This window comes from Asterias amurensis, chromosome 22, assembly GCF_032118995.1.
Source record: "Asterias amurensis chromosome 22, ASM3211899v1".
Taxonomy (NCBI): Eukaryota; Metazoa; Echinodermata; class Asteroidea; order Forcipulatida; family Asteriidae; genus Asterias; species Asterias amurensis.
Genome location: NC_092669.1, coordinates 422,045 through 450,033, shown reverse-complemented (window position 1 = coordinate 450,033; position 27,989 = coordinate 422,045). Strand labels below are relative to the sequence as shown.

Genomic DNA, 27,989 nt, shown 5'->3' with positions numbered 1-27,989 from the left:
TGCAAATAAGCAAAGTCACTTTTGGCATGATATGCAAGTTAGTTTTGTAGTTGATGGAATTTGGAGTTTGTACTACGACTGATGATAAGAAAACAATCGTAAATCAAAGTCGCTGATTTTTTAACAATCAATTTTGCTTATAAAAATTTAAAAACAAAAAATTGACCATCCCTTATCTTATCGGCTTCCTATAAAAAAAACTGAGTCTTTCTCTTGTGTGTTATCACTTGCTGTATGTGGGTAGAGTTAACATAGTCGGTTGGGCATTGCGATTTCTGTCAGTTTAAAACAAGGGTATCCCTAAGGTTTATATACGAGCTTGGGAGTAGGGTATTAAAGGTAGACGGGTCGATGGGGCTCCCCGACAACTTGACTCTTTCTTCCAGTTTAGAAAAAAAAAAAAACTATTTCTTGCCTCATTTAACAACCTATATTAGAAGTTCAATACCATAAAATTATTAAAGGAACACGTTGTCTTGGATCGGTCGAGTTGGTCTGTGAAAAGCGTTTGTAACTGTTTATAAAATACATATGGATAGAAAGATGTTGTAAAAGTAAAAAACAATGATCCACACAAACATGCCTCGGAATACACGGTTTTGTTTTTACCTCGTCGATCAACACGGTCGGCCATTATGGGAGTCATATTGACTCCCATAAAAAATGGCCGACCGTGTTAGTTCGCAGAGTAAAAGGAAAACATGCACGCAATTTCGAGGCAAATTTGTGTGGATCATTGTATTCTACTTTAAAACATCTTTCTATCCATTTGTATTTTATATATGGTTACAAACGCTTTTTATAGACCAACTCGACCGATCCAAGACAACGTGTTCCTTTAATAATTATTATTATAGCTCTATCTACAACTTGCGCAACTCCGGAGATGATGGTACTTGACACAAACACACTCCTGTAACACTCTGTAACAATTTTATTTCACAATTGAAATGGTGAAGAGTGGATTGTGGGTTTTTTTTTTATGATAAATTACTTTTTAAGGAGAGATCAAAGTATCTCCAGATAAAATTGTTGGTTTTGGGTTGGTTTTGTTAACTGTTTGCATGACTGGGTCAACCGAGTATCAATGTTAAGTGCCCATCTTCAGATGGCATATTAACATAGATAGACCTACGTTTTCCAAAGATTTGTGTGTGCAAAGCATTTTGTGCAAAGATTACTAATACTAGTACCAGTGTAGGCCTACATGTAGGGCCTACATCATTATTCTAAATGGCGTGTCACACACATAGCAATTTACAGGCAACTATAGGCAGTCTCTCAGAAAGAAAAAAATATTCAGATTTATGTTCATTTTTGCATTATTCATTTTTCTTGTTGATCGCAACAATTTATATTGTTCGAAAAATGACTTATGTGATATGCGAAAAAAAATTAATGGCGATTCAGAATGCACTGCAGATGGTTGCCTCCAAGTTGCCTGAAGTTGCCTCGTGTGACGAGGCCCTAATAATTTTATTCCTCAACATAACGCGTTCGATCACCTCTTGCGAGATTCACTGTCGATTTTTGTGAAGCGGAACAGAAACTCAAAGGTCCTAACTTGCGTTTATTTCACTTTCTGGTGGAATGTGTACAGACTCTGAAATTGATAGATTTATTATATGAAAGTAATAGTCGCAGTTTTGGCGCCTCTTGTATGTTTATCAACAATTCTGCTCGGAGTAAAAAATAACGCAGACTTCAAAAATACAAGGCTTATACTCTTTCACTGTCAAGTTGTAAGTTAGTTTAATTGGTTGTATCGTCTTATGTTCGAGTCAAGAGAAGTTTATAGTTATTTACAACTTAAGGCGATGAAGTCATGAGCGAAATATTTACGTTTGTTTCATTTCGTCTGATCTTACGACATCAAGCCAATAAATTATTCATGAGATTATACAAGAAACAGTCGCTAAGAAAGACAGCAGAGGGTCCAGGGCAAGATATGGAATTTTTATCTAAAAACTACGGTTTTTTTCCCCCAGTATATTCATAGATCAAGAATGCGGATTAGTATAAGTATATTTATTCGTGACACCATTAGGTACTGTAATCCATAGACCCGTAGCAAGGCCTCTTTCATTGGTAAAAATTTGCCACAGTGTGTCCGACCTATCCTCCTAAATAAGAATGTTTGAGCGTGAAACCAGACGTTCTGCTTCTTCTCATCCATACAATCTTGCTTTGCTGACACAGAGCCATGCAGGTTGGACACACTCTGCCACCATTGTGCAGACCTAGTTCCTCCTATCAGAATGTTTGAGCGTGAAACCAGACGTTCTGCTTCTTCTCATCCACACTCTTGATTTGTTGAGATGTAGAACAAAGAGACATTCCAACAGCTTTATTCATGTACCGCATCTCTTTGGAACTCCTTGCCTGGTGCATGTTTCCCTCCATCCTACAATCTAGACTGTTTTAAGAGGAATATCAATTCCTACCTCCAACATCCCCCATGCACCATCTCTTTGGAACTCCTTGTCTGGTGCATGCTTCCCTCCATCCTACAATCTAAACTGTTTTAAGAGGAATATCAATTCCTACCTTCAGTTCATCTTTAATATTTCGTTTTCATCTTTAATATTTGCAGGTCTTTACTAACAGTGGCTTTTTGCCTTGTTTCGGGCGAACTTGCTTTAAAAATAGACACTTCATCTTGTTCACTTTGTTAGTCTTCTTCCGGTGCTATGTTGTATTTGTCTTTCGAATTCCTCGACCACTCCTTTTACGAAACCACTTGTTGCGGTGGCAGTTAGACTCCTCTCCTGACGTTGACAGACCCATGTGACCCCAGTTGACCTTGTGACCCCAGTTGACCTTGTAACCTCGTCCCCGGCAGATGTTGTTATGTTATTTGGACCATATGGTGCCATAGAAACCTCTCGGCAACCTAAGCTCTGTAAATAAAAGTGTTTATAAGATGGGTGTGTATTTACATGTCGTGGTATTTAAGTGAATGAAAAATGATCGGTCTTCAATCATCCCGAAGCGCGTGCGCTTCAAGACGTGTCTGGAATCTTCAATTTTATTTATTTTTTCTTTCCACTTTTCCGGCATAGTTTTTTTTAATGATGCACAGGAAGTGTGGGGAGTTTGGACGAAACCGGAAAAGAAACCTATTTATCTTCCTAAACGAGAAAAATGAAAGCTTAAAGTGGGGATATACGATGCTACTGGGGCTAGACAAATTAAAGAGTCACAATTATTCATCAATTGGTCCGATACCACAACTTGTACCGGTGGTGTTAACGTTGAAATCTCTCATTTTTTGTCGATTTTGTCATCAATTGGTCTGACATCACAACCTGGACAGGAGGTGCAGCGTTGAAACTCTCTTTTTTTTTTCATTTGTCATCAATTGGTCCGATATCACAACTTGGACAGAATATGTTAACTGATCCGAACATTAAGGGAGGTCTGTCTAAGTCAGCGTGTGATAGCAAGAAACTTCGGTTCATCGGTGCTAGATTACCCGTTGACGGACTGTGCTAGCCCCGGTTAATCCCGTCATCCATTACCATCAAGTCACTCAGCATGAACTCTAGAAGAACCACTTTGTACTTTTCAGGAGAGTTTTGTTTTTGGGTTGGCCTGACAAAATGTGATTCCAGGAATGGGTAGAAAATGAAAGTGCGATAATTAGAGTGGAATGGAGGTGGGGAAATGGCCAGTGGGTAAAAGCGCCATACATCATTGCAGGTGGTTACCCAGGCCACTTTCAGAGCCAAGTATTGAACAACGGTAGTTACCAGGGCCCAATATCATAAAGCCTGTAAGCACAACAATTAATTGCTTAGCATGAAATTTTCTTCCTGGATAAAAACAGGATTACCTACAAAATTTCCTCGTGATTTTCAGGATGAGCAAGCAACAGCTATATACCAGTATCAAGCAATAACAAATATGCAACAAACTGAAATTTGGTTGGTAATCCTGTTTTTATCAGAGGAATAAATTTCATGCTAAGCAATTTTATTTTGCTTACAGGCTTTTTGAAATTGGGGCCAGTTACTAAAGTGAAGTAATTTTGCTTAGCGTTGTAGTGATCTTGTCACGTGTGTCAAATTTCCCCTGGCGTGATAATTCACAAGATTACGTGTCGCTTGCTTTCACATTCAAGGTCAACCCAAACACAAAAACAGAAATTCCCACACAATTCTGATTTGCTTGACTGAAAAGCTACTGTTGCTTTGATAAACATACATCAACAAAGATTTCACTCTGGTTGGCGTTCCGGGAGGTAGTTTGAGAAAAGAAGTTTGGTCTTAGTCGAATAATCTATTATTGAACAATATTTATATACATAATATATCTATAAAAAGGATATTTTCCAGACATGCGATCGCCTCTAACCATTTTGTTAATCTATACAGAGGAGTTCGATAGCCCGTTTACGCTATTGTTACATACCATGAGGTTGTGGAAACGACGGCTTAAATTTTGAACTTTCTAAAAAATAACAAAAAAAGGGGCAAAGATTTTTTTGAGGAAAGTTCACGGTTCTGTTGAATTAGTTGTGCTACAATTAGGTTTGGTTCTTAAATTATCACATCATACTTTTCAAATACTCAGCAATATTTGTTTATATACATAGCAGTGGATTTTGTTTGCTATATAGTGGCTAAAATGCCTATTATTTTGTTTACTATTGGAAAAAAATATTCCCTCTCTGCTTCGGAATGTAAGGTTGAAATATACTGGTTTAACAGACTCGGGGAGTGAACTTGCTTGAATTGTTGTGACGCTCAAGTGGGAGTTGGCGTTGCTTCAAAAGACCACACGGCCTTTTTTATTTGAATGAGATTTTTTTATAATCGTCCAAATTATTGGCAAATTGCCTGAAACTTATATCCCTTCATGTCGAAACATACGGTTATTAAGAATAACTGTAATCCAATAACGATTACCAGCGAAGCACCACGTGATCACTGGGTCGCGTACCTGAGACTTCAGACAAGAGGTCCAATGTGTGAGTCTGGTCTGCTATTCGAGCTTAGCTCACTGCGGTGGAAAGATTGCAAGGCAAAACAATTGCAAAGGCTTCTGATTAAACCAATCACAACGTGGTGCCAACAAGAGTCTGCTAACTTGCCTTCGGATTTGTTTTTCTCTCGAAAGAGAAAGGCTTTTCAAAACCCTGCACCAATAACCGAGTATCGGTAAAACTGCTTATTAACCGTCGGAGTTTTTTCGAAAGAGCAAGACTTTTAATTTTTCGTTGGCGCTGATTTTTCTAACCGCGTGTATAGTGATGGATGGAGTACTGGAGCACCCTGGAGCACAGTATTACAGCACTGCTCATTCACACTGTTTGATGGTTATGTAGTGTGAACTAATACGGTCAAACTGCTGTACACCCTACCTCCTAAGCTAGGGCAACGAACCGTGGAGTATCTTTCTGTAAAAAAAAAAAAACTCTGATACAAAAGTTGAGTGGAAACACGAGAGCAGAACACCAGAGCAACGAACTGTTAGTAGGTTTGGTTTTTATTGGACATTCTCCTTGTTGGTGCGTTGTTTATTGAACTACAAAGTAGCCACACGTTTTGGTACTTGGTGTACAGTTAACTGGATTTTGAAGCGAAGGCCTGAAGTTGGTTACAAACCTATGCCTCACTTGTGTGCCCCGAACAGCAAGCACCGTGGTAGAGCTGGGAGTTCCGATTTAGCCGTGACGATGCTTCTTTGAACGGTACAGATTTGCGTCTATGATATGGTAAAGGGTTCCCAACCATTCGGGCAGAACGTTTGCCAGCTATCTCCATATTAATGCTGTCAGAAATAAACCAGAGGTAATATTGTATTTCTTTTGTTATCATTATTGTAAATGGACAACTTTCAGTATTCTGCCACCACTTTTTTATTCGATATGAAATAAATACGTATTTAAGTTACTCAATGAGATATTCCTTGAATAAAAAAAATGAGTGAAAATTAAAATTATTGTGCTGATAAAAATCTTTGAAGAAGTGCATTTTGTTGATCATTACGACAACTGAGTAATAGCTTTCCGGACGCTGTAATTATTAGACTTCGATTAAGACATATCACGTGAAAACACTTGTTTGCTATTAACTGCTATCAATTATCCATATGACGATACCACGGTAATGGCTGAGTGGCCACAATTACCGCTGACATTTATTGCATTGTGTCCACCTTTTCGTTAAAAAACATTGGATATCCTATAATGGTGCCGACCTTCGCGCGCTGTTTCGCTGGCAAAAAAAACTGTAAGTAAAAACACCTTGTAATGATAGTTGGGTGGTTCTGAATAGAACTGTAGGTTTAAACTCGACGTTTCGATCAGTATGCTCTGATCACTCATTTATAGATTATCATTAATTGGTGTTACCGCACGCCTTACTCTATCGTATTTCCAAGTTCTTTTAAATGAAAATGGCAATGAAAACGCACATAATGAAGTGAGCCCGAAACACCTGTCCCGTGATGTTGTCATTGTATACCCACGAACTAGGGCTCTTGAGTGAACTGCTGACAATTGGGAAATAATGCAGAAAAGAGAGAATGAAGGAAAAGTAGAAACTGAAAGGAGTTGCGTGAATGACTATCATGACCCCATTGACCTCAGTAGGGGTGTTGCCATAGTGACATTGCGTATACACGGACAACCTGTTCTTGTTGCTCTGTACAAATTTGGTTATTAAAATCTGAAGTATCATGTCAATATACTATACCGAAGTGTTAAGCCTTTCACTCAGCTGGTTTTATAGAATGTGAGATATATTGTTTATTGATTTCAGTTACAAAAAGTGGCATTTTTGTTGTAATTTTCTTTCTCTTTTATTTTTGTGGTCAGTTTCTTTCACACACTTTCGTCGACGTGTTTTTTCTCTTGTTGAAATGTTCTTCTTCATTTGCTGTCATTTTCATTCTCAATTCGTCGACATGTTTTCTTCTTTTCATTTTGTGGATTTGCCGACATTTTCTTTCTGATTGTGTTGACTTGTAAACAATTTCTTTCTCATTTCTTGACATTTTCTTTCTGATTTTCTTTCTGATTTTCTTTGAGTAAGACAGAAATGTTGTTCTGTAAATGACACCCAGCTTAGATCTCCAGTCATGTCTCGGCTCATCATTTCGCTTGCGTGATTTAACTCAAACTAGACTTGATTCAAGTCTTTTTCTCGTGCGAGGTCCCAAACCCATGTAACGCACCAGCATAGTTTTCATGACACGGGATTGGGACTTGAGTCAAGTCTAACTGCACATTCTTGGCAGGATTATTATTCACTTGATTACATCCAGGTATCTGTCTCTTATTGAAATCCTTGACTGGTCTATCTCGTAAGCCTCAAATTAAAATCAATGCTTAGCTCAATCAATGCAGCCCTCTCTTTTGGATGACTGCCGATGCTTTGAGCAGGGGGCAATTTTATAAGGCGTCTTGAGCTTAAAAAGTAGCTAAAGCACACAACGAAAATTGCCTTCCAGAATAAGGTTACCAGCCAAACTTACAATGTTTCATGTACAGTTTGTGACTGGTATCCTGATCATTTCTGGATCATCTTAGTGACAATACACTTTGCTTAGCAATTAAGATTGATACACAGTTCAGATCAATCATAGGGCTTTGTGAGATCGGCCACTGTAAAGTTATACTGTTGTGTCTGTCTAGATATACCTATTTTCTTCAACTACTAAAACGGAGAGCAAAAGCAGCGATATATTGTAGTGTCATTCTCGTTTTGCAATAATTGTAACAGATTCCTGCTACAGAAGAGCATTGATTTGGTAATATTCAAGCAGTGCACATGCTCACCGTTATTCACCAAATTAGATTCTACATCCCTCGTCGAATAAGAGGGTGCCTCAGGGATCGCTTTTTGGCCCCAGAAATTAGAGTAGGCGGTAACAAACGAACCGCTTTGAATTGGAATAACTCGAACGTTTTGCGTGCTCCCTGCACATTTAAGGTTTCTAAATCCTTCCATTGATGATACCCATAAAGAAGTTGACTTTAGTCTGGGGGTTTTCTGTTCAGGATTCTGCGGAGTAATTTTTCAATTTTACTGTCTGGATAATTTGTTTGTAAAAGGAGCTGGACGGTAATATATGACTTTAGCAATCCCTCTCTTAATGTGTCCCAAGTTGCTTAACGAATCAACTTGAATCAATCATCTAATAGGAAGTTACTTTGTAAAGACTCTAGGGGTCGATTTCACAAAGAACCGTTTAGGACTCTAGTCATAGGAGATATTAAAAACATATACGAGTAACTGGGCCTAACTCGAGGTAAGACTAGTAAGAGTTTAAAACTCGTTGAGAAATTCACTGGCCCATATTACTTCAAAATACTATATAGCAAATTTCTTTGCTCTAGTCAGACAACGAGCGGGGCACCAGTTGCATTCATTTTCGTGTGGAATGTAGGCTAGTAACCAGTTTCAGTTAAGCATGATTTTTTTGTGCTTACTAAATTGTTATGCTTACAGGCTTTATGAAATTGTGCCCTGGTCAATGTAAGCCTGAAAGGGGGACAAGTTGGCCTGGAATGGGTTATGTTGCCAAGGGAACGATCACACTGACAGCAAAATGTCGTCTGGCACCTACCTTTCAAAATATGAAATCCAATATTTGTACAAACAACTTCAAGTTTGAAGGAAGATATTACTTGCTGTCATCACATTACGGTTTCTTTAATATTCAACGTCTCCAATAATCTCATGGGAATAAGTCCAAACGGAAAAAACGAGAACTTGAAACCGATGAAGGAATTAATTTTTGAAATCCTCCCCGTAAGATCATGCTCCTAGACTTGACCCCGCCCTCCTAGATTGAACGTTGCCATGACTACTGGGTTTGTTTGCATGCACGTGTTGGTGCCAAGCCTTGGTCTGATAGGTAACCGCCATTAGATCTGACATTGGTATGTGGTGACAGTTTGTATTGTTTCTGTTTTAATGAAATTTTCGAACAGGTGAGCGCAGATTTGAATTGAGGCATGTCTTTATGTTGGTAGGGTTAGAGGTTGGAGTGGGGTGACACTGGCAGTTTTAGTGAACGATGTAGGCCTATACCCAAATAACACCTTAGAGGAAATAGCACGAAAATGTGTTGTTTTATTCCTCAGACTTTGTCTTACTTTGGTGTGTTTTTTAGACTGTTCATGTATTTGTTTTCGTTGTATCACATTATAGAAGCAGCCGTCAGTTTTGGCTTGCATCCTATTGTGAATAGTGGCTTACTTGAAACAATGGATTCCATTCTGGTTGTGCAGAAGCTATGACCGTGTACAATTAGCAGCTAAGGCTACAGGCTACGGCTAGAGTTCCGTGCCATCTTGCGTGGGACGTCCTTAGCAACACCCTTAGCAACAGTCGTAGCCGTACATTGTGAAAATGACCCAGAAACAGACAGGGCTAAAAATATTATTTCTGGACACGTGTGGTAATATTGTCAAAGACCAGCTGCAATCCTCAAATATTTCATGATTTCCTTTAAGAATTCCGTTTTTTCGAATCGATTTAGAAGGGGAAAAATTACAAAGCTACGACAGTGGAAGAAAATAAAATGCGACATGAAGAGCAAGTTATCCAAGTGGCATAAAGCTCAAGCCATGATTGACATGACACCATGTCGTGCACAGTTTATAGATGATATTTTGACATGTCTACCAGCCAAGTGTCTCATGAGCACATTCAAGATAACAAGCAGGGGGTCTCATCATCCTAAAATTGGGATCTTTAATCCCTTCTTGATCCGATCAGTCGAGTATAAGAAGGGATTTAATTGAGCTTCGCCTTACCCCCACGTGGTCATTGCGAGTAATTACAGAGCTCCACATCCTTAAACATCAAGGTGCTTCTCAAGTGCTTGGTTTGATGTAACGTCTTATAAGTAGTCATTCAGGATGATGGATATGGATATTTTCTTGATCTGCTGTTGAGCTAATCCTCTGTAGATCTCAAAGAAAGAGTGACAGAGAAAAGGAATCAAGTGTACAGGGGGAGGGCATCTTTAAAGGAGCTTAAAAGGTGACTTTGGTGAAAGTCATTGACTTTTAAGACAAAAAGGGAGGCACTTGTCATACCCCGGGGGTGGGGGGGGGGACTTGAAGTTGATGAGTGGTTTGAAGTTCTCTTGGAGTGGAAGCTGCCTCAAGGCTGTCAGTCTTCTTGTAGACAATGAATACATTAAGACCTTGTGATTGAAGTCACTATATCCCTGAGTGGAATGTTGCTAGAGAATCGAAGCGGCAAAATATTATGCAATAAGGAACGTTGTCGGCACATTCTGACATATTTATTTTAGTTACAATTTAATTGTCTTAACCAAATTGTACACACTACCTAATATGCTATGATATCCTACGTTGGACCATACCACTTCCTACAGGGGTGTCAGTCAATAGGGGTAGTTGAAGCGTTACCGCGTTACGCTTCTCAGGGTGTGTGTTCCTATTAGGAATTATTATTTCATGCATTGAACTTTCGCTCCGGACTTTCGACCCGAACAATATATCGCGATGCCGCTGAAGTGACAAAATGGAAAACATAAACCTGCAATTTCAACCATAGTACAATAACCATAGGATCTTGGCCAGATTTCATAGAGCTGCTAAGCGCACAAATTTGTTTAGCATGAAATGTCTTCATTGATAAAAACAGAATCCCCAACCAAATTTCCACAAGATTTTCAGGATAAGCAAACAACAGCTGAATACCAGTAACAAACAATATGCGACACTATGAAAATTTGTTTGGTAAACCTGTTTTTATGAAGGAAGAATCATCATGCTAAGCATATTTTTGTGCTTAGCAACTCTATGAAATTGGGGGCTGGTCACCCATTCCTAGCCTTGTACAAAGTAGGTGGAATGGCTGGACCATGGATGGACACAAGATCCGGACTGTTTAGGGTTACAATGCCTCCCTAGGGATTACTCCTGGTACTGGACAAAAAGGCCAGTAGGTGGTCCCCGGAGAAGAAGGAGATCTTAGAATGGTCCTTTATCTGGGAATAAAAAGAGTTGTAATCAAACAGTTTGAGCTGGATGGTTCATGTGGTGGTTCGGTCGGTGGAATACTGCAGTGTTCTGATGTGGCTTCCTATCACTCTGATCTTACTTCGAGTCCATCATATGCTCTTTAAATGTTTGGCTAGGATTGGGGACATCTCACCACAGTCTTCTCATTTGCTGACATCAGGTCTGATGAGTCCTGTCGATAAGTTCGACATGGTTTGAGTACCCGAGAGTTGTTGGTATAGCTCAAACGGAAATGTCCAGTTTGTGAAGCCTATTTTAAATTGATGTGGACAATAAAAAAAATTGGAGCAGGGAAGATCGTTTGGAAATACTCACGAGCTGATCATCATCCAACAATAATTTTGAATACCTAAGAGTTGTTGGTGGCTCGGGGTGGAAATGTTCAATTCGTTTCTCTTTATAAGTAAGCTTCTTTCCTATTGATGTGGACAATATTTTGGAGCTGAGAAGATCGTTTGTAAATACTCAAGAGCTGACCATCATCCAACATAGTTTGAATAACTAAGAGATACTGGTAGCTTTGGACAGAAACGTTCAGTTTGTTTTTCGTTTGAAGTAAGCCTGTTTTGAGTTGACATTGACACTTTTTTGGAGCTGAGGAACTCTGGAAATGACCAAGAGTCTGTCTTTATTGTGAGTATTCGTATTTGGCAATTTAACAAACTTACTATTAACACAATGGTGGAAGTTATGTATACTTGGGATGAAATATACACATCATAGGGGCCAGATGTCTTAGTTACCACCATGCAAAGTTTAAAATCCTTCTTATATAGTTTGGTCCGACTGTTTCAGAACCTCAACTCAAAAGAGATTTTCACAAGGTGGTACCGTCTTCCACGCAAGGTTTCAGAACCATCGCTGCTCAAAAGAGTTTTTCATGTTACCATACTTCCACCATGAAAAGTTTCAAATCCTTCTTGAAAATCTGAGTTTGGGTTCTGAAAAGAACCGACTGTTTCAAAAGAGATATTCACAAGGTGTTTACTTCAAACCTCTCCGCAATGTTTGGAATCCTACTGAATTTGATTTACATCATCCCAAGCGGAATGATCAATCTATTGTTAGCAATGAAGGTCCCTAGGGGACATGATAAAGTGACAACCAGTGGGGTACAAATTGGCAAGTGTTCGGCTTGGTGGAAGGTTTCATTGTCCGATAGATACCTGGAAGTTTGGATCTCTTGTCGAGGTCATCTCATGATTGACATTTAAATTTTATTCGATGTTAGTTTAGCTTACTACGATTCCTTTACAATAAAACTTGGCAAATTACCCGAAGATTGGTCTTGACAATATCATACTAAATCTTAACTTAATCTTAACATTCTTTTTTATGTTAAATTTGAATCGGGGATAGTGTTTGGTTTACTTTCTAAATCGTGGTACCCGCTGCTAGAAATATAGAATTCAAACTATATTTAGCTACCGGGCAAACTCGGTGGTTGGTTGGAAAAGGTCGTGGGTTCGAATCCCAGCCGAGTAATATGCCTGTGATTTTGAACCTGGTTTGGCCAATGAGTATCCTTCCTATAACTAAGTCCATTTCGACATGGTAGCCCGACTGGTGTTTTCCTGAGCTTGCCCAATCCTTGATCTATGCCCAACTGCAGTTTCCTCTGCTTTGAACTTGCTTAACTACTTAGGATTCAGTCTACAACCCTAATTGCGACTGTAGCCATCGGTGTATCCCTAAGTCACATCACTTATGTTAAAAACATCTCCCCATCAGCGCCACTTAGTTGCGGTTTGGTTCTTGTATTATCATAATTCAAGTTCAAACCCACCCTGATTCAAGTTAACCGCAGCTCTAAATATTTCTCTCAAACTGGAAGCCGTGCCGAACCTAGAAAGAACATTGGTCCTCCCCCCCCCCCCCCCCCCCTATACCCTAAGGCCTTCAGGAGACTCCACATCCTGATCTGAACCATCTTAGGACTCTTCATTGGAGTGACGTCTCCTGCTTAAAAGGAGTAAAAAAAATTCACAGACCTGTTAAAAAGTGTTATTTTATGCATATGTTGGAATATACCAAGTGAGAATAATGGTATTTGACAATAATGTATAGCAAAGGTGTCCAGTGCATTTAAACGAAGTAAAACAAAAAGTATTTTACCCATAATGCTGTCACAAACCGTAAGTGATGAACATTTCAGCAATTTGTGATGATTGATGTAGAAAATCTTAGAGAATGTTGCATCCACCTGACCCTTGGAGCTAAACACAAACCTTATGACTGTCAGCAATGACCGACCGATCTATTACCCCCCACTCCCTTGACCCATAAATTCCTCAGCAAGACCTACCCCCTCTGGTGCCCCTAAGGAGGGACAACCGCAGGGCTTTAGAAACTTGGTTTACCCTAGTACTCTCCTTAGATCGCTAGGTACGATATTCTTCCTACTGAAGTCGGATTTCTGGTTACTTCCCTTGCGTTTTTAAAGATTTTTGAGTTTTCTTATTATTTTATCTAGGCCTATTGACTTCATTTTAGTGGGAAATATTTCACTGAAAACAGATTGGTTCTACAAGAAACTTCATATTAATTTCAGAAGTTTGGACTGAAAGTAAACAACGGTCCTCAACAATCATATAATATTTAATGCTAGTTTTGACACAGCATGGACACAAAGAGTCACACAGTCATGTGCGATCCATTCTGTTGTGCCCACCAGTTACCGCAAGGATCTATTTTGTGCCCATCACTGTACACGCGCGCAGCGTCCGTTTCGTTCAAATCATTTCAAGCGATGAACCATTAAGGGTCATCATAGATTTAAGCCCTCAGATCGTCCATCCAAACAAATCACGTAAAGGCCAAATTCTACGTCAAATTTACTGGAAAGAGTTAGAAGAGGAATCCTGCGATCAATTCCAGTTGTTCATTTATGTGGTACCCTGTATTGTTCAAGAAGGTCATTCAATCCCATTGGGGTTTACAATGTGTCGTCAGGGACCACTGATGGCTACGTCACACACACGCCGCTGTCATCACGTGATCTCTACACAGACTGATGCTAAACGTGGTTTTAAACTCTGACATTTTCTGGCATTTTCAGATTGGTTGCAGAGACAGACTACTTTCAAGCTTCCTAGATCCTCGGATCATGACAGACGTCTCAGGATTTAGAACTACTTGGGACGGAGACGTCCATGTGATGTAAAGGTAAGCTTGATTATGTCTTCCTTTTTTTCAGATAGTTAAAACTTTGAAAAATTAGCTCTGTTTGGAAATGAGTATCTTTTGTTTAGAAATGCATCGCCCGATTTTGCTGAAAGACGGGGGAAACTGAAAAAAACTATTGTTGAGTTCATACAATGCTTGTGCATACAACATTATGTTTAAATACCACCAGGCCTAGTTACCACTAAGTAACATTTTTCATATATAATTCTACTTCTAGATGAATTTGTTTGTGGCATTTTTTTCTTCTCATTCTTTGTTGAAACAACGTCAAAAATGTTCCATTAAACGAAACCTTGTAGATATGGTTTCTTTTCTCGCCTTCCAGCACATGACTCCGATTCGAATCCCACCAGGGGCACTATCTGGATTGGGTTTTCGGTCCCTACTTGACTGCGCGGGTTTTACCAGGAATATTTATCTTGGGTTTTCCTCGCACATCTCAAGCTGAAACTCCCTTCTTTGTCCTTTCTCCATTGGGTTCTTGGCTAGTACAGTGATTAAGTTCGCTTTACTAAGAGTCAGTTCCACGTCTCAAACTGAAACTTCCTTCTTTGTCCTCTCTCTATTGGGTTCTTAAAGGAACACGTTGCCTTGGATCGGACAAGTTGGTCAAAACAAAAGCGTTTGTAACCGTTTTTTATAAAATGCATATGGTTGGAAAGATGTTTTAAAAATAGAATACAATGATCCACACAAGTTTGCCTCGAAATTGCGTGGTTTTCCTTCTACTGAGCGAACTAACATGGTCGGTCATTTATGGGAGTCAAAATTTTGACCCCCATGAATAGCCGACGTGTTAGTCGACGAGGTAAAAGGAAAACCACGCAATTTCGAGGCATGTTTGTGTGGATCATTGTATTCTACTTTTACAACATCTTTCTACCCATATGCATTTTATAAAAAACGGTTACAAACGCTTTTCAAAGACCAACTCGACCGATCCAAGGCAACGTGTTCCTTTAAGAGGCTAGTAAGTGCAGTGATGAAGTTCACTTTTCTGAGAGTCATTGGCTTCCCCACCGAAATAATTAAATGAAGGTTTTTTCCAACTTGTTAAAGTAGTATTCTCCTTCAACGTCAGCCTTAACTGCATTTCTACTTTAGTCGAGACTCGAGCCGCGCTTTGAAAGTGTCGGTTTTGGGGAAAACTGTAACAAAAGCCTGAGTTTATTTACGGTGGATCCACATACCACAAAAGAGTGCACTTTCTCCGAACACCATTATGCACTTATAAAACGACTATATATACACAATACTAAGTTGTGTTTGTGTTGTCAAACTCTTGAATTAAAGGGTTTTGCTGCCTCTTTTCCAAGAAGTTAAACTTATTGAGTATTTTTTTTTTATGTAAGATTTCGTGGTAAATAGAAGGTTGTCGCGTGTTTACTTGTTGTCTAATCTGATAAACAAATCTTATAAGAACCTTGATTTATAAAAATAACAATATAAACATCGATTAAATAAGACCTTCTTTGTAGTTCGGTGAACTTCTAGGTTGGATTATTGATTTGAAAATATTTAGAAGTCAAATTAGGTGATGTAACGATTTCTTTGCTTGAATGCTAGCACATGACGCCATTGACCGCCATCTTTGATGTAAAACAATGGACAAGTGCCCGCGTGTACGCCCAATGATAGCCTTGCACCCACACGTTTCATTGAAGGCACTGGAGACTATTAGTAATAACTCAAAATATATGTTTGTTAGCGTATAAGCTGTGTAATGTGAAATGGGGAGCTGTTTGTGGTATAAAACATTGTTAGAAACGGCTCCCTCCGAAGAAACATAGTTTTTGAGAAAGAGATTATTTCTCATTCAAATAATAAAATCTCTCAGCTTTTAGGCAGATGAAAGCACACAAAGTTGTGGAACAAGAGTGTTTTTCTTTCATCATTCTCTTGCGTCTTAGATGAGCAATTGAGTAAAATTGTTCTTGGCTCTTTTATTTAATGCATGTTGAGAATCACTAAAGTGAGAATACTGGTCTTTGACTATTTTGCCAAAGGTGGCCAGTGCCTTTTATGACGGCCAATAAAGGAGTCTTTGAAAAGTTGCAATGTGGAATGAGAAGTGTGCGTGTTTTTTTGTTTTTTTTGTTTGTTTGTTTTTTTTTGGGGGGGGGCTCAAAGTAATTTATCGTCAATTTCACAGAAGCTGATGTTGCCTTTTTGTCACAATCGATCGTCTTTTAACTGGATAAGACATCTTTACATTGGGGATTGAGGACTCTAATCCCATTAATTCTTTGAAGATTTAACACCTTTTCAAGGCTGTAGTGAGGTGGATTCTTAAGAAATCGATCTTATAATGTTGTCAGGTAAAGACTAACTGAAAATGCTAGCTTGTTTGTGAAACTGCAAATCAGTGTGGGTCTAAAAAGGTTATAGCTTGAATAGTGTTCAGTATATTGACGGGCTGAAAATGCTGATAATGCTTAAAGACAGTGGACTTATTGGTAGTTGTCAAAGACCACTCTTCACAGTTGGTGTGTCGCAACATATGCATATATAACAAAGCTGTGTTAATTTGAGCTCAATCGGTCGTCGAAGTTGCAAGATAATAATGGAAAAAAAACACCCTGGTCACACGATGTTGTGTGCTTTCAGATGCTTGATTTCGAGACCTCAAATTCTAAATCTGAGGTCTCGAAATGAAGTTCGTGGATAATTACTTCTTTCTCGAAAAGTACATTACTTCAGAGGGAGCCGTTTCTCACAATGATTTATACCATCAACCTCTCCCTATCTCGTAATCAAGGAAGGTTTTATGCTAATAATTATTTTGAGTAATTACCAATATTGTCCACTGCCTTTAAGGTATGTTTAACATGGAAATAGCTTGGACTTCTGTTGTCTGAGTAAAACTGACTGATGCGTTTTACTAGCTGTTGTCATTTTTCTTCGGGTGTAGTTTATAATTCCAATGTTTTTGTCTGTTATAACAACAACCCTGAGAAAACTTGCAACAAAATAAAAACAACATTTTCATGTTCATTATTCCTCATGATTTATTATGGTTACCACGGAATGGGGGGTTAAGGGTGGGGTAAAGTCGCACACTTAAAACTCCATTGTCCAACTAATAAATCAACTAACCTCCAAATGGTATTACCAACTTACATTGCTCAAACATATTAACATGTTTACTTAACGTATAGTTAATACAATAGACAAACCTTATCCTTGTGCCTTTGTATGGTTGATGTTATACTAAACTTGTTTGACCACCTCCACACAAGGTTAATATTTACCAGCGGTCATTATAACGGTCCATTGTAAGAATAATGGACCTACAATGACATGCCAGTTATAAGGGATTTGAACTGTTGTCAGTTTGTGATCGGGTAAACAGATCAGTAAGGTTTTGTAAACAGTGGAACTGGTCTCAATAACTTTAAAATCACAAGCATGTTTGTGATGTGGGTTTTGCCTTTGTGTGTGAATGAGAATGAATTGTTTGGGTTTTAGCAGAAGGATATGTATTCATCTTAAAACGGATTGTCATCAATGGTACGTTTGACAGCACGATTTTAACCTCGTTCCCAGTGGTGTATGGTCACAGTGACGTATCGTTTTACAAGGGAACCAGACTATGATCATACGGGTCAAAGTGCGCGCTTTTGAGGGTTCCCCAAGTCTTTGATCATTACCAGAAATATATAATAGTATTTATGTCTAAACCAAAGTTAATGTAGAATTCGGACAATATTCCTTTACCTTTTTGCCCAGCTGGTATGCCTAATTGTTGTTTGTGATGTATATAAAGGCTCATTCTAGCTGATAGAGAAACTTTGGTTCTTAGGCACATGTAACCTGCTCGCTTGTTTACTGTATAAATACACCTGCATAACACAACTGCGCAAGTACTTTTTAAGCTCTACCAAGCTTTTTGCGTTCTTTATTTATTAATCCCACTTAGGGTCTTGTCAAGAGCAGGACAGTTCTATATTAAGAAGATCATTGTTCATTTAACATTATTGTGAATCAAGAAGTGTTTTTCTTCTTTATTTGCGGTACTTAAAGGTAAACACCGTCAGCAATTGGATTAGAATTGTTTGGGGAAGTATTGCACAGTTAAAGCACGTACTGTATACAAACTATGGCCCTTTACGAAACCAAGGCTTCGGCTCCAGATTCGGCTCAGGTTAGCTTGGCCCCGCTGTTTGGACAATTTGCGCGTGCTTTGCGTACGCGCTCCAGGGCTTCAGACGAGACGACAGAGCCTGAAGCCGAATCCAAAACCAGAGCCGTGGTTTCGAAAGGACCTATACGACGTAAATGTTGACACGAACCTTGTCAGCCAATCGAATTGTATTGATTGTTACCACGTGTGATAACCATCCAATAGCAATCGTAGATCAAATAACGTGACCAGCGTGACGTAGTGAGCAGCTGGATTGATTGGCATAGTTTGGTTGTGTGTGTTTTGTGTACTTTTCGTGTCGGATCGATTTGAAGGTGGATCATAGGTAAGGGATATACTATAGAGATAACTTGTCAGTATTGTTACTGGAGTTTAGAAGGTCGATGGTATGGGTTAAGTCAATGGACTACTATATATCAGATGTTACTAGCTTCATAGACAGGCCAGGGGCAGACACAGTTGCTATTATGCTACAAAGGTAGGCTGTTAATGTTTATATATTAAAAGGCACTGGACACATTTTTGTCAAAGACCAGTATTCTCACTTGGTGTACATGTATAGTTTTTTTTTTTGTTAACAATCTTGATTTTACCAATAGTGGCCTGTACCTTTAAACATCAATGTTTGGAACTCCCCGTATATCCTGTCACTTTTGTTACCAAAGGAATATCTCGTTTAGTAAAATCTAGATACTAGTGTATTTCATAACGAATGAACACGTGGTGGTGGATACGGAAACTTTTCCCTATGTTTCCTTGGATTTTGATATTTTTGGAGAAAGTGGGGAAAGGGTGTATGATTGTTCCGATTTTAATATATGGGTAATAAGTGATCATCATGGAATATAACCGTTTATCTCAGAGCAAGGATCTGTATCCCTGGCTCTATGTTCATACACGGGTTCATCTTAAAGACATGATCTAGTCTTGGCTCTAAGAGATCATCTTAGAGCAAGAGTCTAGTCTTGCCTCTAAGTTTTTATCCATGGGTCTATCTTAAGAGCCCTGGTCCTGGCTCTAAGAGTTGATCCGGGTGCATTAGAGCATTGCCCTGAGTCATTATGCAAACTCGACATGTCTTCACCACTCTGCTTGTTCGGCGGCGGACAGGAATTCATGTTTACCAGCAAAAGACGAACAATAATACTATTACTTTCGTTTTGTTAAGAGAAAAACAAGTATCTTTACGACAAGTTTAACTATCGCATCTGTGCTAAAAGGAATGTCACAAAGGCATACACAAAAGCTATAACATAAATCTCCCAATTGTATGATACATTTGTGTTTTACAACTCACTTTTTGCCAAACGGCGGCAAATTAATAACCCTTTATAGAAATAGAATAAAGGAAAATGCCGCTGGATATTTATCAGTGATATTTATACACTACATCCATCAGTGTGTATTCTAAACTCAACTAACAAAACACCCTGTGGTGATTACACAAAACTCCAAGCCACAAACCTCGTTAAATTTAACAGCATGGGGCGGCGAAGAATGGCTTTGGAATTTTGTTCTCATATCCATTTGTTTTGTATACAGGTGATTCTCGTAATAAGGATATCGAATTTAATTGAATTTGATCATATCACAGCTGGGTGATTCTGATTGATTTATTATCTTGTGTTGGTTACCAGAGCCCGATGTAGATACCCAGGGCTGAATTCCATATTACTAAACAAATTTCAGCTAAGCAGAGAAATACAGACAGTGTGGGTTACATGGCTTGATGTAGAGTATACAAATAGCAGTCAATATTTGTTTTATAACGCCCCAAACATTTCTAAATACTGTACTATTATTGTTAAGTTACAGACCTGAATGCTACACTCCATGGACGACGCGAATACAGATTGCAAACACTTTTACTGTGCTGCATGTAGTGTCGTGCAATCCGAAATGGTTACAGACTATTAATTTATGATCCTCGTACACGCAACGGACGTCTGGGTACTGCACGCCGTGTGCTAGTCTTCGGACTAGCGCACGGCGCCGTGTGCTAGTCTTCGGACTAGCGCATGGCAAACCGACGCACTATCACACGGCCGTCGTCTAGCAAAACTAAGACATGTCATGTGACGCGCTCTAAACCAATGAGCAGGCAGAATACTTGCAAGGGGTGTTATGATAATATCTAGGGGCACATTTCATTGAGCTGCTTAAGAAGAAAATAATGCTTAACACATTTTTGCTAAGCAGATATGAGCAGGAAACCGGACACAGATCAACTAAAAATTACTTAGCATAACACAATATGCTTACCAGAATAGGGTTACTAGCAAAAATACCAACAAGTATTTAACAACCATGCCACACTTTAGCAGGGGACCCTTGATTACTTGCTCTAGTGTGAAAGGGGCTTTAAACTGGCATTTTTTAAACTAATGTTCCCAAGGAAATTTAATTTGTAAAAGGAAAACATAATGGTTGCGATGAAAGTCGGCAAGATGAAAGGAATATTGCAGCAAAGTGAATTTCACAATGGATTTGTAACTATAATCTATGTCAACCTAAAGTGAAATGTACACTGTAGTTTACACCCACGCATCACAATGTATACTTACATTATGGGTGTAAGCTTTATCAAGGCCATGTATACAACACACACTTTGATTTACTGCAGTGTAACACTACCCCCCCCCCCCCCCCCCCCTCCTCCACCAAAAAAAAAATAATAATTCAAATCTTCACTGAATGTAATGGGTTATCAAAAACATGTATCGCAGTTTAGAAAATCTAAGGAATACACCAATCAAAAGTAAACAGTAGAGAAAGGTATAATAATTGGGTTCCGTCGGCTATTATAGACGGAACCACCTGGCAATTAATTAATGAATCAAATCACAAAATATAGAAAGTTGTTTGATTTAAACAATTATTGGACAGATTGAAATCGTTGAAACCATTGTTTCCGTGTAAAAAAACAGTGCATGTCTTTATCTATGCAGATAAAGACAATTATGACCCAGTCAATAATATATCTAAAATATTTTTGAAAAAGCGATCTTGTATGTACTTTCAGCTTTTACATTTTTATCTTGAGTATTGTTTGAAGTTTTTATTGTTTAAAATTTGAAGTAAAGGCCGAAATGAATTTCCCGTCGGGGATAATAAAGTGACTTGAATTTAAGTGGGTCAAGCTCGTGTGACGCGCATCAATGTTTAAGACGACGTGGATGACGTCATTGCGTAAATTATCTATTTTTTTTTCTGAACACACACACTGGCATTTGGGGTTATATATGACTTTTTAATTCGATGGGTAAACGCTTTCGCAATTCTTCAGGGTGTGGACATGTTTGCTTAAAGACTTAACGATGCCGTTAACATTACTTAAAGACGCCTTTACCTTCATCATTTATGACTTGCGTCTTGAAGTGAAAATAATCAATTAATCTGTATTAGTTTTGATTTTACCAATATACATCGATATGTGTGTGTTAGCACTGTATAGTCAGTACTTTCTCGAGTTCATTGAAAGAATCTATGGCAGGCATAAATTACTGGGTTGGATTTGAACCCACGTTCAGATTTCTTGATTGATCGGAATCAGGTTGAGTTCTTGCATTTCTGGACACATTTAAAGACAGATTAATATTTCATTGTTTCAAACAGCTTTTCAGTAGTCTTTTCATCCATTCATCTCACTGTTCCCTCGTCCCCCTTTCTGTTTCTCCTTTCTATATTGATGCTATTTGTTTTTCTTTACATGCTCTTTGCGCACTTTATTTTTAGGTGGATAATGCGCAATAAAAATACTTTTTTATAATAGAATCTCCTAATAACCAAGACCTTTTTTCTTTCTTTCAGATTTTAGAGCTGATGAACATCTTCTGCTGATGAAAGACAACCTAACCACTAAACATGACTGAGTTGATTGTTTGGGTCAATGGACGCGAGAAGCGCCTCTCAGGAGTTGCGCGTTCGACCACGTGTCATGACGTAGTTGCTCTTCTACTTCGAGATCATTTACGTGCGGATGATATACTACCAAGTTATTGCGAATCATTCTCTCTGTTTGAACGCTGGAGGGGGTGCGAGAGAATACTAAGCCCACGAACAAGGCTATACAAACTATGGAAGGCATGGGGACATGAACAAAAGAATGTATGTTTCACGCTGAAGAAATCTACACCAGGGGAACCACACCTTGAGAAAATCGGGGACGAGCTGATTGGCCATGGTGACCGGAAATCGACACAGAGTAACCGCATTGCCGGAAAAGTGCCGATTTCGGTTGATGAGAGTCGAAAGAGAGTTCGGCATAGCACTGTGAGACCCTTGCGGGTTGCTGACAAAGCTCACCGTAAAAGTGACTCGACTCTAAGTGTTCGGCGAAAGGAGAAAACCCGAAAATCGAAAGCGATCAGTCGAAGTAAAGTTGAGCCTAAAGGGGAACTTGATTCTCTAGTCCACACGGTTGTCAAACAAAATAAACGCTTGCAGGAACTGCTCGAGAAAGTGAGTGAAATTGATTCCGAAATCGAATTCTATGAGACCAAAGCTCACATTCTCAGAATCGAAGAAAACGGGAAGAATTATGTTCAGGAGGCGTATCTTAACTCGCGTCTGGGTGACAGCAGCCAATCAGATGATGCTGAAGATAATTTATGCGAACTTGTGACCAATGGGTGTTCAGATTTAGAATCGTACATCTCATTATACGAGCGGTTATTAGATGTTGAGTCTCAGCTGACTACTAGAAGAGGTGAGATTGCAGACTTATCGGGAACCATTGAGAGGCACCATATTAATCAAGACACTGTGAAGAACGCGTCTGGGAACCATGCAGGGTTGGGTAATGAGCCGGGGACCACTGAGAACGCTCCTTTGGTAATAACCGATGATGAAAAACACATGGCAGATCACCAGCGAGATATTGGTCTGGTGCGTGCACAATTGGAATGGTACACAGACGTGTGCATTGCACAGAGATCTGAAATAACAACCATGCACAACCAGCTGGCAACAGCCGAAACACTCTATAACGACAAATGCCATTGGCTGGACATACTCTTAAAGGAACTCGAACGTCTTGAAATCAGCTCGATAACCGAACCGCCCTCTATGGGTGGAAACAGTTTAGGACCACAGAACATATGTCTTCCAACCGAAGAATGTGATGATATCGAGCTGGAAGAATCAAAAATAGACGATGGACATGATAGTGGAATAAGCGTTAGTAGTCCCGACGATACCACGACATCGAAACATCAGTGTCGATTTGAAATCGATACCACAACATCGAAACATCAGTGTCGATGTGGAATCGATACTGATTCAAGTTCGGATACTGGACTCAGCTCATTACATAGTCAAGACGACATTGAAAACCTACCAGTTGTGGCAGAAACTCTTGTGTAACATTGTTCATCAAAATGTTTTTTCATTTATCTGTAATAGTTACAAGCTAATACTCAGTATATGATTTCAAACATGGCGGGAGTATAATTAGATAAGGTTTGCGATAAAACTATGGTGGATAGAATTGAGTTGTGTTAGTTCTGTTTTGGTTCTGAAAGGAACCGGTGGTTGACATCTCAGCACTTCGATCAGTATTCTCTTTCTCCTTAAGTCGATCAGAGCATGCCCAATGGTAGGCATGTGGATAGTACTAGCGCCCTCTATCGGTGTCTGATACAAAGACTGACGTCTCAAATCAAGACTAGCACTTGTCCCCTTGCACAATAATATGCAGCACATGATATCCTGTCGTCATTTTTGTTTTGTCAAAAATAAAATTACACAAACTAAATGGCCCCCAAAGTTGTGGAAATTGTATACGCGCATTTTGCGGTCGAGCGTTCCGCGTCTACAATGGGTCAAGGGGCATGGGGTCATAGTTTATGGGGTCATGTAGCCGCGCATGACATCATAGCAATGGGCTCACAAAGCGAAGTTTGGTTTTTGTTGATCAACGTTTTCTGTATATGAGCTGTAAAACAGCTGATCAAGATGTTTTTTGTTGTCTGCTTAATGTTTATTTTAAAATAGTTTTAACAATGACAGTCATGCACCTGGGCTAAATTTCAAAAAGCTTTTTAACGGTAAGCACATTTGCTGTGCTAAGCACATTTGCTGTGCTTATTTCAGCAGACAAATGTACGTGAGCATAAACGTATTTCTTATTTCACAATGATTTCTCAAGTAAGCAGAACATTGTTGATTGATTTGATTTGATTTGATTTGATTTGATTTGATTTGATTTGATTTGATTTGAACATTTCATTGCCGCCGCCCCATGAACGTTTCCCTGGATTTGCATTGTTTAATACTTTGCTTACTGCAGGTAGCCAGCATTCCCCCTTGCTTACGGTAAACAGCTTTATGAAATACAAATTTTGCTAAAGGACGCTTTGTAAGCACAAAACGTCTGTTTACATGTTTTATGAAATTGGCCCCCAAACACTAAGTGCATGGAAGCATGTAATGTGTCAGCAACGTTGATCGTATATTTATTATTTTTGACTTTGTCTTTTAAAAGAATAACCAAGTGAGGTATGCAGTAGTACTATAAATCTCTTTCGAGTACAGTTTTGGTTCTGAAAAGAACCGGTGGTTGACAACTTGGACGCTTCGATCTGTATGCTCTGGTCTTCTCGATATAACCGATGATTAAAGGGATGCTGCAGTGAACTAAAATAAAACAGTTAATTTTGCTGTCATTTATTTCTGATATATGTATTGAACCTCAATAAAATATGTTTTGTTTTTTCCCCGACATATCTCACCTGCGTAATTAGCGAATAAGTCATGCCCCCCCCCCCTCTTGTGGATTGTTACCGCCCCTACCATCGTCGGGAATTCAAACATATCGTCGGCAAAAACAGTCTGGTCCCTAACTACACGCGCCTAGGTAGTAGGCCACACAGTGCACACGTCACTATATGCACGCAGCCAGGGGGCCCGACGGCTCGGGTTCCCGACATGACGTCACGTTTATGCCCCTTTTAGGGGCGGGGTGGGTTCCCCTAATCTCTTGAAAACCATTTTTAAAATACTTGCGCATTTAATAATAAAAATAATAAAAAATATTTCAGGTTTAAAAAGTCATGTTTAATCGTTTAAATTATGTTAAAAAACCACTGCAGCCACCCTTTAAGGTTAAACTTTCACAGGTTTGTTGTCATTGCTTGTATTTTTTAGGGACATTTAGTGTCGGTACTGGACCAAATTGTCATAGAGCTGCTTAAGCATAAAAAGTTTCTAAGCACAAACAAATTAAAGCTGAATTACCAAAACAAGGTTACCAACTAAAACACAATTATACATGTACAAAATGTGAATGGTATCCTGCTTATTTGTGCCTAGCAGACAAAATGTTAAACAATATTTGATGCTTAAGCAGCTCTGCGAAATTTGGCCATGGTCTTCCACGATTACCAACGTAGGGCGTGCACTAAAATATCTCCATTGCAACTGGGGCCCAATTTCATAAAACTGTTAGCAGAAAATTCTGCTTGGAAAAATCCCTTGCTAAGCAAGAAATGAGTGGGGTATCAGTAACATCAGTGGTAAATGTGCATTATTTTGCCCGGTAACCTACTTTTGCTAAGCAAGATTTGTCTTTGCTTAACAAGTTGTTGTGCTTACAGGCTTTGTGAAATTGGGCCCAGGTTTCGTCAGATGCATGCACATTACAATCATTAGTATTAGGGGCCTATATGTTGCTTGCATGTCAGAGGCTCCGTGTACTGTGATTAGCCACATTTCAAAGATTGTTATTATTGTCAATAATTAAATGGGAAATCAGTCGGTTGCTATAAGTTTCTCTGACAGCATGTGTAACTACGTAACAACAATAATTATTTTATATAGGATTTGAGGCATTGCATGGTGAGGTATCAATATGTAATGATTTGGTCTGCGGTAACACCGTGTCTGTTTCTACTTGCCAGGTAGAGTTTGTTCTTAGAGAACTGCCTTGCTTTATTCTACTACAGCGGAGTAGATTGTTTGGGAGACTTCTCAGTTCTGAAAAGAACTGTCTGCTTATTAAATATTACCTGGGCGGATGGTATAGAAATAGGCTGGGACTATACTACTCTAGCTTATAGGATCGTGATTAACCGTACTACCGCAGAGTCAGTTCTTAAATTGGTCCCAACGTTTCGACTAGTTTGCTCTAGTCATCGTCAGGAGACAATATTATTTTACTTGTTTGAATGTTTGACTTAAAGTATTGTAACGACATGAAAGTGACATAAAATGTTGTTAAATTATGTACAGAAAATGAGAATTGCATCCAGTAATATTATTTCGTTGATACTTTACAATGCGTTTTGTTTTGCTACCAAATCTATTGTAGGTTTTTTTTTAAGTTGATGGTTTTTACACAAAGCTGGCTGTGCAGCATATACGAAACACCTATACACTATATATGGAAAACGTTTGCGGTAACACCATGTCATGACTATCTCTAAATGAGTTGGGGTGGTTCTGAAAAGAACCGTTGGTTTCAACTCGACGTTTCAATCAGTATGCTTTTTCCATTTCCACCATGGCAAGTTTCAAATCCTACTTATATATAGACTTCATTTAAAAGCCCGCCAGTTATCGCTATCGCACGCTCTAATTCACCTTTAGTTAATGTTGGGCCATAATCCACAAGAGGGCGCTATCAACTTTTGAGGTATTCCACGGTGAGGTAGTCATTCAATTCACATTCATAAATACCTCAGACAGTTTCGCTATTCCTATTAGTGGAGAGCGCGTCACGTGGGTGTATTTAAACCTTTGCTTATGACCAGTCAAAAGTGTTGAAACATGGGCGTGACACGCGAGCTTGCATCTGTTCTTATAAGACAGTTTCTTCATTCCTATTGGTCGAGAGCAACGGCTGAAACAGTTGTGCCACATCACGCGATACGCGCGACGCGCACAGCATTCCCTTATAAGGAGTTGTTTACCCGAGGGCGGCGGAGGGCTTAACCATTTCACAGCTGGGGGGTTGTGCTGAAAGAAATCATTGAACAATTAAAATTTGTGCATTTATTTTACTTTTTGCCCAAAAAGTGTTGATGTTTTTGATCGAAAAGGTATTTTTATGAATGGGGTTTAAAGTGTGTTGAATCGGTTTTCAACTAGTGGTTAAAAACCGCCTAGGCATGCTTCTTGAAAATTTACCTCGACTTTGTCTCGGTAAAATTCCCAAGAACCAGGCCTCGTTGGGATTAAACCATTAGTTGAAAACCTCTTCACCACACATTGATTCCCTTATTTATTTTTCATGTTGACAATAACAATTAAACATAAAGTTGAAGACAAATAACAATGGGTATAATTATGGAAAGATGGATGCCACATAATTCAACAATGTATAGAAATGTCGAAGGTATCGAGTGTTACGTGCCATCCAACATGCAGGGGAAGAGGTAAAACATACTGCTTTCGTTGACAAGTCGTTAAATCGGCCCACGCGTTAAAGGAACACGTTGCCTTGTATCGGACGAGTTGGTCAAAACAAAAGCGTTTGTAACCGTTTTTTATAAAATGCATATGGTTGGGAAGATGTTTTAAAAGTAGAATACAATGATCCACACAAGTTTGCCTCGAAATTGCGTGGTTTTCCTTCTGCTGTGCGAACTAACACGGTCGGCCATTTATGGGAGTCAAAATTTTGACCCCCATAAATGGCCGACGTGT

The 27,989-nt window shown here is 39.1% G+C and overlaps 1 protein-coding gene across 5 annotated transcripts in view; it reads left to right on the top strand.

Moving 5' to 3' along the window:
• Nucleotides 1-27,743, top strand: part of LOC139953726 (ras association domain-containing protein 10-like) — a 30,298-nt gene extending 2,555 nt beyond the window's left edge. The window contains exons 1-3 of one of the 5 annotated variants that reach the window (XM_071953257.1): nucleotides 5,009-5,795; nucleotides 14,073-14,173; nucleotides 22,155-27,743. In XM_071953257.1, coding sequence (XP_071809358.1) covers nucleotides 22,209-23,708 — 1,500 coding nt within the window. In that variant the 5' untranslated portion in view covers nucleotides 5,009-5,795; nucleotides 14,073-14,173; nucleotides 22,155-22,208 and the 3' untranslated portion in view covers nucleotides 23,709-27,743. Of the gene's footprint in view, nucleotides 1-5,008; nucleotides 5,796-14,072; nucleotides 14,180-18,802; nucleotides 18,823-22,154 lie in introns of those variants that run through there. The other 4 variants (XM_071953255.1, XM_071953256.1, XM_071953258.1 and 1 more) reach the window with 4 other exon arrangements.
• The last annotated feature ends 246 nt before the right edge of the window (nucleotides 27,744-27,989 follow it).